Source organism: Arvicola amphibius, chromosome 7 (assembly GCF_903992535.2).
Source record: "Arvicola amphibius chromosome 7, mArvAmp1.2, whole genome shotgun sequence".
In the NCBI taxonomy this organism is placed as follows: domain Eukaryota; kingdom Metazoa; phylum Chordata; class Mammalia; order Rodentia; family Cricetidae; genus Arvicola; species Arvicola amphibius.
In genome coordinates, this window is record NC_052053.1 from 88,601,203 (window position 1) to 88,616,826 (window position 15,624).

Sequence of the window (15,624 nt, forward strand, 5' to 3'; positions counted from 1 at the left end):
TTACAGTTTACATTGTATGTCAGCTTAGTGAAGGAAATCAGATTGCAATTAGTCTATGCACCCTTTTGGCCCTAGCCCATTAGGTTCTCATGGATTCCCTTGCTCACCTTTAGCAACCCAGTTAAATGTATTTCTTTATTTTGAAGGAAGGAGCAGTACACATTGTAACAAGAAGGATTTACATTTATACAGTAATGGTTTATATATATCTGTGCTTGTATCAATTGTTACATAATTTCCCGCACTGTAATTGATGACTGGCTTTCATCTTACAAAGCAGAACTGTTGTTGTTATTATTTGTTTGTGACTGGAAACTAATCGAGCACAAGGAAACACATCTTCTCTAGTAAAAGTCCATTCTACTTTCATTTAGAAAGCAAATATGGACATTTTGCACCTACAGGATTTTTATGACTTATGATGTATTTGAAATATGGAGCTTTAAACTTCATGTATATAATAGCTCACAAACATGTTTTAGGTTAATTGCTTTATTAATAATAAAATTTTTTGCTTTTAAATTTGTTTGTGTAAAACTGGGACATTATTCACTAGAACCAGAAAACAGTCCTACTTTGTCACACTGATGGTAGCAGCTAGAGTTGAGCACTGCTGTGGAGTGACTAGTCAAACCAACAGGTGTCTGTCTCCAGCTACTCTTAGAAAAAAGACTTAGGATAGTAAGAGTCTTTTTGCTCATGGCTCTTCCTTAGCCTGCTCTAATTTTCCCTCTCTGGCTTCTTGAAACTCTTGTTCTGTTCTGACAATCGGTTGTTGTGGCTTTTTCATTCCGACATGTCCATGGATGATGGCAGTAATTGCTCTATGTTCGAACTACTCAGGATAGCAGCAATTTTCTTCTACTGCCTAGAAATCATCAGGAGACAGGCAGCTCAGAGTTTCTCATGGCAGCTTATTCTGACAGCTGTTTGTAAGATCAGATGCTATAAGCTGTGTTACTGTGGCACCAAATGGTTTACCTGCATCTTTTTGTTTATTGTCCTCAAATCCTCAAAGTACTTGGTAAAATTGTCCACCTTTTAAAAAACACCAATTATTATGTTGTGTGTGTGTGGATGTGTGTTACTTTGAATATGTGAGGACGAACGTGTGTGTGTGTGTGTGTGTGTGTGTAGGTCAGAGGACATCCTTTAGCGTCAGGAGCCGTCTATCTTTTTGAGACAAGGTTTCTCGCTGGGATCTGTAGCTCATAGCTTATGCTAGGCTGGCTGGCCAGCAAGTCTCAGGGATTCAGCTGTTTCCATCTGTCCAGGTTGAAATTACAGTTATGATATTTCCATCGAAGTTTGCTTTTTATGTGGGTGCTGTGAATTGGATCAGTTTCTGATGCTTGCATGGCAAGCACTTTAGCAGCCAAGCTGCTTCTCCATCCTCCCTGCTCCTGTCTTTTTTTAAAATTACATTTTATTGGGGTGGAATGATAGCTCAGTGGTTCCAGAGTACTTGCTGTGCTTACAGAGGACCTGAGTTCAGTTCTCAGCCCACATATGGCAGCTAAAAAACCATCTGTAACCCTAATTACAGGGGATCTAATGCTTCTTTCTGGCCTTTGTGGGCACCATGCATAAGCAAGGTGCGTATACCTACAAGCAAATCACTCATACCCATCAAATAAAATTAAATAAATCTTTAAACATAATTTTATTTATTTACTCAGTGTGTGTGTGTGTGTGTGTGTGTGTGTGTGTGTGTGTGTGTGTACATGTGCCTTACTATATGTGTTGGAGTCAGGACAACTTGCAGGGATAGGTCGTTCCTTTAACTGTGGGGGCTCCCCCAGGGATGGAATTGGATTATCAGATTTGGTGACAAAGTGCTTTTACAGACCGAGCTACCTCACCAGCCACTGGAACATGCTTTTTTAAAATTCATATATGTTTTATAATAGTATAATATATTTTAACCAGTGATAGTTCAACTGTTAAAAAATTTCACCATGGTGAGTATCTGTTGCCTACTTGAATCAGCATTTTTCTTTTAAAATATAAAGAGATGCTTCTTAGAGAAACAGAAGCAACTCTTTTGCCTTAGGGAAGACTGGAGCTCTTATTATTAACTTAGGTTTTATAAATGACTATTGTTAACCCGCAGCAAATGGATATGTAGTTTGTGTGCTTAAATATTTATTTGTTGTTATTTTAACTCTGCGAAAATAATTTATCAATGGGTAAGGGGAACATTTTGGAAATACGAGTATCTGCTGTGGTGTTTTTCTCCTGAGCTGATTTCTCCCAGCAAGGGAACCACAGTGAGTGTTCATTTTGGTCTGTTCAAGCCTATGGGTTGTTTAGGCTCTTTTTCTCGGAACCGTCTCTATTTGACTATTGTTCCCTCAACTCTTTTAATCTCCAACACTGAGTTTGTGTTTGTCTTTTATTCCCCTAACTTTTTTTTGCTCATATCAGCTTATAAAGTGCTGGGTTCCTTTGTGTCAGCCGCACTCATCCCTCCTGCTGCCTTCATCTTCATCTTCCCTTCCCAACTCTGCTCTGCTTCTCTTAAAGACATTTTCTTCAATTTTATGCCATTCAGTTCATCTAGTCAGCCTTCGTTTGCTTGTTGTGGTGATCTCCATTTCCCTGTAAATGATATGAATTCATTTTTCTGCATGGGCTGGAGATTATATTGCATGCATATGTGTGCATTTATACATATGCATTTCTGATATATATATATATCCACATTTTCTTGATCATCTGTTGGTAGATACTGGGCTGAGTCCATGCTTTGGCTCTCTCTCGTCAGTAGTCCAGATAAGGCTGTGTCGGTATCTCTGTAGCAACTTGCCTTTGATCCCTTCATCCAACCATAGGCTTAGTTCTTTGCTTATAATCCATGAAGGCACCTGAAGAGTCACAGAGAATGTGTGAGTTTTAATATTTAATATGCAGATTTGGAACGTGTTTTGCTTCTCATATTGGAATGTTTGAAGAACTGTGCAGTGGATTAGCCTCATGTTGCTTCTAGAACCAGTGTTGCTGTTAGTGAGACAACAGGGTGTTTCTTGTGCTGATGTAAAGATGGAATCTCCTGAAGGCGGAGAATCCAACATAAAACGTTAGTACTGCCTGCAGTAGAAGTCTGGGCTGATGTTGATGAGGCTAAAGTAGTTAATAGTGGCTTATCTTCATTTTTAAGATAAGGGTGGGATAAAGACTTACGATCCAATTATAGCACGGAAACTTGCATTAATAAGTAATTTTTTCCCAATAAGTACTCTGATTAAAGTTTTCCTTTGGGAATAATATGAAGTTACCATCTGGTATGTGAGTTCTCAAGAATGTTAAATAAAGTCCAGGTTTTTCTTTTTATGTAATGGATTTCACTTATCAAAAGTGCCCAATGGCACTGCGGAAGGTGATTTAAACCAGACATTGGCCATTTCCCTTAGTCCAGAGGTCCCTACTCCCGTTGCTGATACTCAGTAATTCATTGCCTGAAGGCAAGAGCTAACCAGTCTTTTGATAATTTTAAGTAATGGTAATCTATTGTTAAGAAATTAAAATTAATTTAATAAAATTAAATTAATCAAATTAAGAAATTTAACTAGAAACTGTTGAAGACCAGCTTTGACATAATTTGTACATTCCAGAGGATTAGAATTATTAACCAAAAGGAACAGAGATATAAGAGAAATAAGAGACAAAAACACAGAACGGCATCGTGTGGTACATTCAGTAAATACTGAATTCACCTTGTTTATTTTCCATTTGCTTAAGTATTTCACTCCAAACGGGGAGGGGGAATACAGTAGACTTCATTAACATGGTATAAGGAAGAGACTTGGTCTATTGGACCTTGGTCCAGGTGGAGGGATCCACCTCTATACCCAAAATACTAATTAACCACCCCTCAGGTCAGAATCACTTGTTTGTAGCCACGCCTGTTGTCAGCAACTTTGGGAGAGCAAAAATAAGCTCAGACTCTCTGACCTCCAGTCAAGGTGGAACAGGCTCACAGCTGTGGGTCCCCACAAGTTACATGCTGTTAAGTTCATTTTAACAATATACTTCCGATTTTTGAAGTAGGTTATCTTGTTGAAAATTTTATCTTCAAGTTTCTTGTGAAGCTACTAGATATGAGTATCTATATCTATATCTCTCTTTATATCTTTCCCCACCAGAGGAATGGTAAAGGTGCTTGCTATGCAAGTCTGGCAGCCTGAGTTCAGTCCCTGGAACCCACATGGGGAAAAGAGAAACTCAACTCCAGAAAGTTGTCCTCTGATCTCCCTGCTATGGGCTCTCCAACACACATGTCCTTGTACTCAATGTTGAAAAAAACGTAATGCAAAGAGAATTTTCTTGAGACTTATGGAAGAAATGTAGTCTTTGAAGTCAGAATTGAAATTGAATTGTGATATTATTTCCTCCTTAGAAATTACATCAATTACTTTGAATAAGTTACTAAATTTTTTTGAAGACTAAGTTTCATTATTTAAAAATTGAACATAATCATGTGCACTTTATTATGCTAATATTTAAGTGCTCATAATGTTTTTGGACATTTTCTAAACATTTATTTGTAATTTCTTAAATTTGTCTGAAAAATCACCATTGTTAAGCATTTGCTAAACCTCTTTAAAATTTACTTTATTTGTGTGTGTTCATGTCCACAGGTGTGCAATGCACAGCCCATGGCTACAGTCAGAATACAACTCTCAGGAGTTGCTTCTCTCCTGGCACCTTGCAGCCAGTGCTCTTACTGAGCCATTTTTCCAGCCTCCATATGAAAATTTATAACATTATGTTAAAGGATATTTGTACACTGTGTGAAAATGTGTCATTGTGATTAATTTAATAAAAAGGTGAATGGCCAATGGCTAGGAAAGAGAGATAGGCAGGCCTTCCACAAAAAAGAGAGGAACTGGGGATGAATCTAGGTGTGTGGAGAAGATACCAATCAGACATGGAGGAATTCTGATATTCAGAATGAAAGAAAAGTAAAAAGCCATGTGACAAAATGTAGATTAACAGAAAAAGGTTAATTTAAGTTATAAGCTAGTAGGACAAGCCTAAGCTTAGGCTAATTATAAATCTTTGTGTTGTTGGAGAGCTGGTGGTCCCTATGAGAAAGCAAAAATACATTTGGTATCCCATATTGGGTGCCAAAGTATCCTTTTCTGTTGGCTAAGAGCTGTTGCACAGCTCTTATGAATCTACTGATTTTTTAAAAGTATCACCTGGAGCTCCATGACCCCGCAGTGAGCACACTGCCCACTACTCAGGCCTGGCAGTGCTTTTGGTCCTGTGTCTTGGCTCTGTTGCGACCGCGATATGTATGTTTAAATTAAATCTCTGTTGTTCTGTTTATTAATAAGACTGGGGAGTCAAGGCTAGGATGAAAACCTGCTAGCTCAGGGAAGTTGAGTATTAACTAGCTGACCTTGCTTTTTGGCCTGAGACACTGGAAGATACTCATCTAGCTCTTCCTCACCCCAGAACCAAAAGGAAGTGCCAAACTCAAGTCACTGCCCTTTCCTTCCTGTGCATCTTCTCTATCCAAATTGCTGTCTTCTCTATGGTCAAATCTGGTCAGCTGGTCGATAGCTCTGGCCCCTGATTTAAGGTTTAACTTTATTGGCAAATCTTGGGAGTGTCAGATTGCGATCAAAATATCCCACAACAACATTAGGTTGCATATTTTTCTAAATTTTTTTCCTATTCTGGAGTGATTAACTTTGGTGCCTTATATTGTTCCTAGATTTTGAAATGAGTCTTCATTTCTCTTGTTCTGCAATATTTTTCTATATATTCATTTTTTTTGTTGTTTATGTCTGCTCTGGTGATCTGTAATCTCTGTCTGTGTGTGCCTTCCCCCATCTCTGTATCTGTCTCTGTGTTTGTTTTTGCCTCTCTCTCTCTCTCTCTCTCTCTCTCTCTCTCTCTCTCTCTCTCTCTCTCTCTCTCTCTGTCTGTCTGTCTCTCTCTCTCCCTCTTTTTTAAAAATCACCTTTGACTATAGCTTAGGATTTGTTAGCTGGCACCTCCATATCTAAGTGGTTTTTGGCACCATCTACTTTCTGGACCAGTTTCCTCTGTACCAACTAGAAAGGCGAAGAAAGTGCAGCAGTGGTGCTGGCTATGACTCGAGCTGCTGCCGGCGTAGTGCAGAGCTCTGGGGAGAAAGGAGTCTAGAACATCAGTCTTGTATCCACAACTCTTTCCTTCTTCAAGGACATAGCTAATTTCAGAGGTGGTTTAAAAACAGAGAGGCTGGAATAAGGAATCATCAGGCAATAAAAAACTTAGGTTACGACCTTTCAAAAATCAGCTCTGATCCCAAAGGGTGATTTAGGAGAAAAGATGAATCAAAATTGAAAACAGATTAGTCTTCATGGGGACAGAATAAATTCAATTCCTACCTGTTTGAGGGAGTTTGGGCTTTCTACTTATTCTAACCCAGCTTCCCACTGGAAGGAAAATCTCGTGATCTTCTGAAGGAACATGCGTCCTTCACAGCTGTAAATTATGAATCTGGATTTTCATGCTCATTGTCTCTGTATGATAAAAAAATAAGCAGGCACAAGAGAATAGAAAATGTGACTGTCAAGACAAAGGAAAATGCAGACAGTCAATTATAGTGGAACTATGAAAACCAGTATAATGTGTTCAAGAAATTATATGAGATAATTGAAAACTAAATGCAAGTAACGACAAGTAGCACATTAGATGATTTAAATAGCCAAGTGGCTTTCGATGGAGGGATTAAATAGGAGTCAGTAGGCAGTTGAAAGAGAACGAACTTAAAGACAGGCCAAAGAAGATATCCAAAGAGAAGAATGTAAGGATGAAAGGGTGAACCTTACGGAAAAGGGAATGATGGAAGATCAGTAGGATAAGAAAGGATGACTTTAAAATAATAATAAATACCAGGTGTGGTGGCTCACACATGATGGTAATCACAGCACTCCTGAGGGTGAGGCAGGAAGATTAGCATCCGTTTCAAGCCAGTGTGCGCTACACTGGAAAACCCTGTCTCAACCAAATGAAACCCTTTTGAAGAAGACAAGGGACAGGAGGCAATGAGAAGAGAGACTAGGATAAGACAATGAATTCACAGCATATAAAACATACCAAGTTAACCATTCTGTGATCTCTATGGGTTAAAAAATAGGATCAAACAAATAGAGTTTACATAGTCCCATAGTAAAACAACGGCGAAGTTAAAGAGAAACCATCCTAATGTTTTCTCCAAGGATGGATAAAAATGTGGTTATCACGGGGGTATTGGGAGTGGGTCTTCAGGAAGGAAGCAGCCTCAGGTGAAGGGAAAACACAGATAACTTAATATGAAACAAAAAAAGCCAGATTATTTTGCAAAAAACAATCAGAAGAAATGGAAACTTGGCTTCAAAGAGTGTGCTCAAATCAGGTTTAGGCAAGTGTAGCGAGCTGAAGTGAAAATCAGTTTGCTTCATATGTGATCTTTCTGCTTTCCCTCTGGCTGGGCTGGCTATCTTCTGTACACTTCCCCAGGTTATTAAATACTTGTTTGTGCTTACAATAAGGGGCTCTCTACCTTTTCACTCTGGCAGAGCTTAGGAAGTCTCTTCTCGATCAACTGCCTTGTTTTGACCTTGTTCTCAAAGAGCTAGAGATGATTTGAGATGGATTTATGTGTTATTCATGCTTGCATAATGTCTGAGGTGTCCCAGAAATCAGGGCGGACAGATTTTCTTAGCTTTCTTTGCTTTTTTGGGTGTTACTTGAGGTTTCTTCTTAGTTCTGCAACTGTTTGTTTGTCTCGATGCTATCGCCAGTATTTAGCTTATTTTGTTCTTTATAGATAGCTCTTTTACTATTCTAAGTGTGCATGTGTGTGTGCATGCACATGGGTGTTAAAACCACCAATCTTGGTATGTGCTCACATTTGTTCTCACAGTTCTCCGGCATGTGTCGTCTTTCCATGAATGGATGTGGTGTTCTGATGCTGTTTGGTGGTGCCTCAGTCTCTTCAATAACTGTTCTGTGTCCACTCTTACATGCCTGGATTTCTAACAGAATGCTTATAAGAATGCTTTTTGTTTTCATTAAAATGTGTTGGCTGGTCTTGTTATCTTTCTACATGAATGCGAGTCAGTCATTTCAGTCTAGTTTGCTAGCCCATGTGTGTGTGTGTGTGTGTGTGTGTGTGTGTGTATGTATGGTGAGCATCTCTTTCTGGCAATAGGAAGAGGGGATAAGGCAGTGGTAGGTACCATTATAAGTCAGACCTTAGCGTTTGTTCTTGCATTTATTTAGTTTTTCTATTTCCTAACATAACTCAGTTTAAAATTCCTCTGATAGCATTTTTTTTTTCCTGGTAAGTCGGATATTTCAGAAACCACTTTCAGATGTGTCTATTATGCTTAGGGGTTTCTTAAGAAGAATAACTCTTGAGCATCTTCTTCAGTTAAAGGAAGATTTGGAGCACTCAATAAGCCAACTGCGGAGTCAGCGCTTACAGAGAAACTCAGGAGGGAGAAGTGTTTCTGTCACCAGCTTGAGTGCCAGTGATCTCGATGGTGGCGCTGTGGCAGGTAGACCCCTTGTGTTCTAAAAGCCTTTTTCCTTCCTGAAGTACATACTGAATGCTTTACTCTTTAGAGAATACAGCATACACACAAGATTATAGATCTTATAGATTAGATATTATGCACACACAGCACTGCGCCTGTTGGACAGTATAGTGCATATTGTTTTTTAAAGGGCCTTTGAAAGTCTAGGTTTATTAATTTTATTTTCCTCAGGCTGTGTAGACCTGAAGCTTTATTCAGTAAAGCTTGGCTTTTAATTGCTGCTCAAACTTCAAAAACAAATGCAGAAATCAAATTTACTTTGGTATGTTTTCTTTCTAATCTCTTGGCATAGTAGTTTTACAATTTCTGATTGTGAACTATGCTGTAACACATGTTAAAAGCAGGCGAGTTTTAGCCTTGGTGTTCAGCTAGATGCCAATGATGGTGTTAAAAGTTATTAAGCACTTTGTTTGCCTATAATTAACTCGTATTTCCCTGTAGTACTGAGAATCAGGTTTGAATCGCACATAAACGTCCTCAGTGATGGGAGTGATTTAGTTGGAGGAATGTTGGTACCTGGAGTTGTGAATACTGCTGTTACTCATAATAGTGATTAAAGTTGAACACTATTATATGTTTTTATATAGTCTGTTTTTATTGATTGTTATGCACTGCTTTGTCTTTAGATTAATTTATTTGACATTTGCAAGATTTGATGTTATTAGTGGGATGTTATATTTTAGGGAGGAATAAAGCTTTTAAGGTTTTAGTAGTTATTTTTATGTAGGAGAAAATGTGTTGCTACTTTGGACAGTATTAAAAATTGGACCTTTTGTCATGTTCTGTTTTCAGGCTAAGTTTGTTGTTCATTTTATCTACTTTAAAGCAATGCTGTTGTGATCTTTCTGGCTCAGTATGTTACTTAGGAAATCTAGGCTAAGAGTCACTGGGTATCTCTATGTCTGGTCTGCAGTTGTCAAGGGAAATTTTAGATTGTTCTTTTGCAGTGTTTTAATGCCCTTTCTTCTTCTTTGCATTGGAAAGAGAGTCTCCGCTTTACTCCTACCTCACCTCTGAAGGACTACGAGCCACAGGGTCTTAAACGAAACAGGTCCAGAACTGGTGTTCGGTTTGTTCGGGAGACAGATGACATGGTCCAGGTACTTTGTAACATTGTGTAGTTTATCTGTCGCATGCTCTACTTGTTTATAAATGACTGACTCTTGAATTTTATGGACATACCTCAACTAAGAATTTGATCATCAATAATCTTACACTGACTTTTTTCTCTTTTTAAGCCAAACATATTTTATATTCAGTGCACAAATACATTTTTATTCCTTATGATTGAGAGGAGTCCCCAGTGCAGACAAGTCCCACACATCCTTTCTTCATGCCTTGTCCTTAGCAGCTGCTCCCACCAAGAAGAGCATTTCTTACAATTCATGAATATTATTTTCAGTATACAAATCTGTATCATCTATTTTGGATTTTGTTGTGGAGCATTATATTTTGAAGTTGTAAAAAAGAGCATTCTCAAAAAAAGAAATAGAAATGGCTAAGAAATATTTTAAGAAGTTCAACATCTGTAGCTGTAAAGGGAATTGCAAGTTAAAGTTGCTTTGAGACTAAGCTCAGTGAAACAAATGATAACAAATTTACAATACCCAGGATGTTGAGACAATCCAGATGTCCATCAGTAGATGAGTCAATATGAAAATGTGGTGTATGTAATAGTAGAACAATATTCAGCCCTTAAGAAAAATGAAAAATTGAAACTCACAGGTAAATGGATGGAACTGAAATAGTCACTCTGAGTAAGATAACCCAGACTCACAAAGACAAATATTGTATGTTCTTTGTCATATATTGATGCCAGTTTTGCGTCTTTGGATATGTGTGTTTAGACTGTGGCATACCCATGGAAGTCATGAAGCTAGTAAGAGGCCATGTGGCAGTAGGTGGGTCTCAAGGGAGATGGGGGTGGAATGCAGGTGATGTGAAGCAGGAGTGGAAATAGTGAAACAGAAAGGCTTAAATGTGGAGGGTGTCGGGAGGGGTGGGTAGACCACAGTATGGGGAAGGATAACTAACAGTGAAGACATTTGAAAAAGCCACATGGACACCAGCTACTAGAGAAGCTTCCTAAAAATATGTGTGCATGCGAACCCCCCCCCCCCCATATATACATATGGAGTTAAAGTGGAGTTACCTTTTAATGGGGACAGTGATACTCCCAGATTCCACAGACTGTCAAATAAGAAATGCTACGTGCCAGGCATGCGATACCTTTTTTTGAGTTTTTGGTCAGTGGTGATATCCCATAATATTCCCCATCCCAACCCAACGCTACAGACTAGTTCTGTTGCTCTTGGTTATTCTTGAGTATGGACATGTGAGTTAAACTCTGCTGTATTCCCAGTAGCTAAGAAATGGAGAATTAGTAATCATCTGGAAAGTTCATCCCTACTGGTTAGCTTTCGATAGTGCTAGGGAGTTCTGTATACAGTGCTGGAGGAGGAAAATAATCAGCAGTCATTCTTACCCTGCTGTGAACCCTGCTAGCTGCAATAGCTACGGCCTGGCAGAATGACCCACTGGTACAGCAGTGGCTCCAGTGTTGGGAGTCATCAACACTTTGCAGTTGGGTTTAAGGCCTGTTCCACAAGATGGAGGTTATGTCTGCTATCATACTGAGCTAAAAACACATGATTGCCTAAGTCATAGGAAGAATCTAATGCTCTTATTCTGCTAATGGGACATAGAAATAACCTGTTCCCCATCCACCACCCAGGTCATACCCTTAAACCCATAGATTAGAGCATTTTTAAACTTATTTTTTTTGTAGATGGTGATGAATACAGAGACCCTCAGATGGTCCATATGCAGATAATGAGACTGGGACCCTCAGCTCTAAGGGACCTCTATATTATACCCTCTCCTGCCGAGGCTCAGGGATCATTATGGAAGCAGTGGCGGAAAGACTGCAAGAGCCTGAGGTCATAGACATCTGCTGCAATGAGGCCTTTGCACGCAGGCATTCCCAGCAGTTATGACTGTATTCTAATGAGCTATGTAAGATCAAGCCAGTTACAATCCCAGCAAAGAAGGTGGAAAGGCTCATGCAATTCCTCTGTTGGCTGTTGATGGCTGCTGGCATTGTGAGCGCTTTCTTCATGAATGTGATCCTTGAGAGGGTACCCATGCTCCAGTGGATAGTCCTGCACGGTGTCCAAACAGTACTGTGTAGACTCAGTGCGGTTAAAAACAAAGCACATGGAGTTAGGAGGGACAGGTCTTGGGGGCATAGGGAAGGAACTGAGGGACTGGGAGTAGAGTTGAGTAGATACATTATATACATGCATGGAACTCTGAAACAGTAAAAAGAATTAAAAATTGAGTGTCTTAGGGGTAATATTCTGTGATGAAACACCATGACCAAAGCAATTTGGGAAGGAAAGGGGTTATTTGACTTACATGTTTGTATCCCTGTTCATCACTGAAGGAAGTCCGGACAGGAACTGAAACAGGGCAGGAACCTGGAGGCAGGAGCTGATGAAGACATGGAGATGTGCTGCTTACTGTCTTTTTCCTCATGGCATTCTCATCCTTTACTTTCTTATAGAGCATGAGTCACCAGCCCAGGTTTGGTACCTCCCCCATCAATCGCTAATTAAGAAAGTGCCTTAGACCCTGGTTTGGAGGATTTTCTCAATCCATGTTCCTCCCTTTCAGATAGCTCTAGCTTGTGTCAAATTGAAATAAAAGTAGCCAGTACATTGAATTTAGCTGGATCAATTTTCTTTCATTTCCTGTGCAGATGGTTCACTCTTCAGAAAGCCCTACTAGGTTAGCTTGCTAGGTTGGAGCAGATATGAGCAAATGCACCAGGTAAACACATTAAAGACAGCCTTCGAGGCATCAAAACGTGTTGGTATTGCTTTAGGAAAGGAAAACCAGCACTTCCCTTGGGTTAATTTGACCGTGAGTAAGCCCATGTTTGAATCCTCCATTTCTCTCCATGTGTCTTCTGTCTGTCTGTCTGCAGTCTGTCTGTTACAGACAATTGATGTTTCCTTAGCACCTCTCTGTCCCTAAAAAGGGCTTTGCTCTGTAGTTAGTGGATGGTACTGTACAATTTGTGCAGGACTGAGGGACACTTTACAGAAATCTTCAACAGAGTTTTACAAGGGATCAAGTCACTGACTCAAGTAGACCACAAATGATCCCATTTGTGAAAGTCAGTATTGCAAATTGTTGTTACCAACGTTTATGGTGGGCGTTCATTGTGTAAGGTTGCTTTTGACCTATTTTCTGTTTCCAACAAATGATTAACATACATGAATAGATACATATATACACATAATGCATTGTTCTCTGGGTCAGGGGTATGGAAGAATACATATGAAAGCTATAGATTACATGAGAAATTCAAAGTAAGAAAGGTTGATTTTTATATTGTCCTCTTAAAGGCAGGCTAAACAAATGGGCTGAATACCCACATAGCAGGTGTGCTGCTTGGCTTTTGTCACATGTCCGGGAGGAGGAAATCCTAACTGAGAAAATGCCTCCCTAATGGCCTGTAGGCAAGTCTGTATGAACAGTTGATGTGGAGGGCCCCACTCACTATAGGCAGTGCCATCCCTGGGCAGGTGGTCCCAGGTGGTAGAAGAGAGTAGGCGGAGCAAGCCAGTGGGCAGCAGGCATTCTTCATGGCCTCTGAACCAGCCGCAGTCATGGCCTGACTCCCTTTGGTCAGTGGACCGAAAGGTGAAATAAACTCTATCTTTTGGTCATGGCAATAGAAACCCTAATTGAAACAATCCTGTTTTAATCAGGTTAAGTCTTAAGTGTCCTCAAGGTGTATTATTAACTCAGCTATGAGGTCCAGCAAAAGTTTCCATCTCTTTGAATGTAAGAGATATTTCCATAAAAGACTATCACCTTTTGTATGGTTGATTTACTAATTTTTTTCTTCTATTGGTCTTTTTCTGATTGTTGAATAATTGATGGCACTACTTTATATTAAGTAAGAAATTTGAAAATTTTTGAAGTATTATAACAGTTTCTATGAATATATTTTCTTCCTCTGTTTCTTAAAGTTTTTTTCTTTTGTAGAGTTGATTTATTTCTTTGTTGTCTTAAGTAGCTAAATTAATTAGGAAAGGATGGGAACAGCTTCCCGCTTTGGCATCTTTGTTGTGATTATTTCAAGATGAGGTGCTCAGAGGTGACCTCAGAAAACCCATCTGCGGTTGTTGCTGTCTTCAGCACACTATAAAGCAGAATGAGATGCATTAGAAAACACCTTGTAGGAGTTTCCCTGAGACTATTATTTTTAAGTATAACTTGCTAGTACAGACTGCACGATTGAACAGCATAGAGGAGTGTTTTATCATTACTCAGTCATTTTACATTTTCTGTACTTAGTTTCTGTTTTTGGGACAGTGCCTGTGTTTGGAATCAGTTGTGAGTGAAATCCTTTCCTTTTGTTGAGTTTATATTCTGAATGGGGTAACTAGGTATTAATCAAGCAATGACATTAGTGAACCTGTAATATGAATTAAGATGCATGTTATCATGGAAAGAAACTCTGCTCATGGGTCAGGCGGTATAACAGACATGTGACTTACCGAAAGGCTGATCAAACGGAGATCCGGAAATGGGTAGAGTCATCCGAGATAGGACAGTTAACTTGGCAAAAGCAAAGCCAGCACTGTAAGGCAGGCTACATGCTGAAAGATGTCCAAGAGCTGACGGTCAGTCTGTCTCCACTGTAGAAAGTTGCCAGTGTGCACACATGAATTAGGATAGCCTTGTGTTCAGGTGTGAATTAATGGCCATTTGCATTAGTATATGTAGAATTGGAAGGAAGGAAGTAGATTTGAAAGCTATTAAATGGATAAATTGATAGGTTTTGAAGGTTAGATAACTGCATGGGAAAGGCAGGGGTCCTCAGTCTGTTTTACAGATTGGGATTCATGTTCTCCTGATGGCCAAGCTCAGTGGATTCTCTTGTTCATCTGTAAGCCTGTTGTCTCAAGATGCGCTTTAACTCTTCTTACTGTGTCTGTTCTTTTTATATATTTTTTAATTTTTTTCTTTTTTTATTAAATTATATAGGTTTTACAAATTTTTACCTCCTCCCCTCCTCCCATTTCCCTTCTCCTTCCCCCTTCCCCCTCCCCCTCCCTCTCCAGTCCAAGGAGCAGTCAGGGTTCCCTGCCCTGTGGGAAGTCCAAGGTCCTCCCCTCTCCATCCAGGTCTAGGAAGGTGAGCATCCAAACAGACTAGGTTCCCACAAAGCCAGTACATGCAGTAAAATCAAAACCCAGTGCCATTGTCCTTGGCTTCTTAGTCAGCCCTTCTTGTCAGCCATGTTCAGAGAGTCTGGTTTGATCACATGCTCCATCAGTCCCAGTCCAGTTGGCCTTGGTGAGCTCCCATTAGATCAGTCCCATTGTCTCAGTGAGTGGACACACCCCTTGTGGTCCTGACTTCCTTGCTCATGTTCTCCCTCCTTCTGCTCCTCATTTGGACCCTGGGAGCTCAGTCCAGGGCTCCAATGTAAGTCTCTGTCTCTATCTCCATCCAACGCCAGATGAAGGTTCTATGGTGATATGCAAGATATTCATCAGTGTGGCTATAGTAAAGGGCCAGTTCAGGCACCCTCTCCTCAGCTGCTCAAGGAGCAAGCTGGGGACATCTCCTTGGATACCTGGGAACCCCTCTAGAGTCCAGTCTCTTGCCAACCTTAAAATGGCTCCCTTAATTAAGATATATACTTCCCTGCTCCCATATCTACTCTTCCTCCATCCCAACTGTCCCATTCCCCCAAGTTCTCCCCATCCTCCCCTTCTCACTTCTCTCTCCCCATCTCCCCTTACTCCCACCCCACCCCCACCCTCAAGCTCTCAATTTTTGCCTGGCAATCTTGTCTACTTCCAATATCCAGGAGGATAACTATATGTTTTTCTTTGGGTTCACCTTCCTATCTAGCTTCTCTAGGATCATGAATTATAGGCTCAATGTCCTTTATTTATGGCTAGAATCCACTAATGTGTGAGTACATACCATGTTCATCTTTTTGGGTCTGGGTTAC

General features: G+C 39.9%; 1 protein-coding gene across 7 annotated transcripts in view; it reads left to right on the forward strand.

Moving 5' to 3' along the window:
• Positions 1-15,624, forward strand: part of Cep128 (centrosomal protein 128) — a 372,845-nt gene that overhangs the window by 25,134 nt on the left and 332,087 nt on the right. For 6 of the 7 annotated variants that reach the window (XM_038336959.1, XM_038336962.1, XM_038336963.1 and 3 more), the window contains 2 exons: positions 8,417-8,543; positions 9,567-9,682. The exons of the other annotated variant lie outside the window; for it this stretch is intronic. In XM_038336959.1, coding sequence (XP_038192887.1) covers positions 8,417-8,543; positions 9,567-9,682 — 243 coding nt within the window. The remainder of the gene's footprint in view (positions 1-8,416; positions 8,544-9,566; positions 9,683-15,624) is intronic. 7 annotated transcript variants of the gene reach the window in all.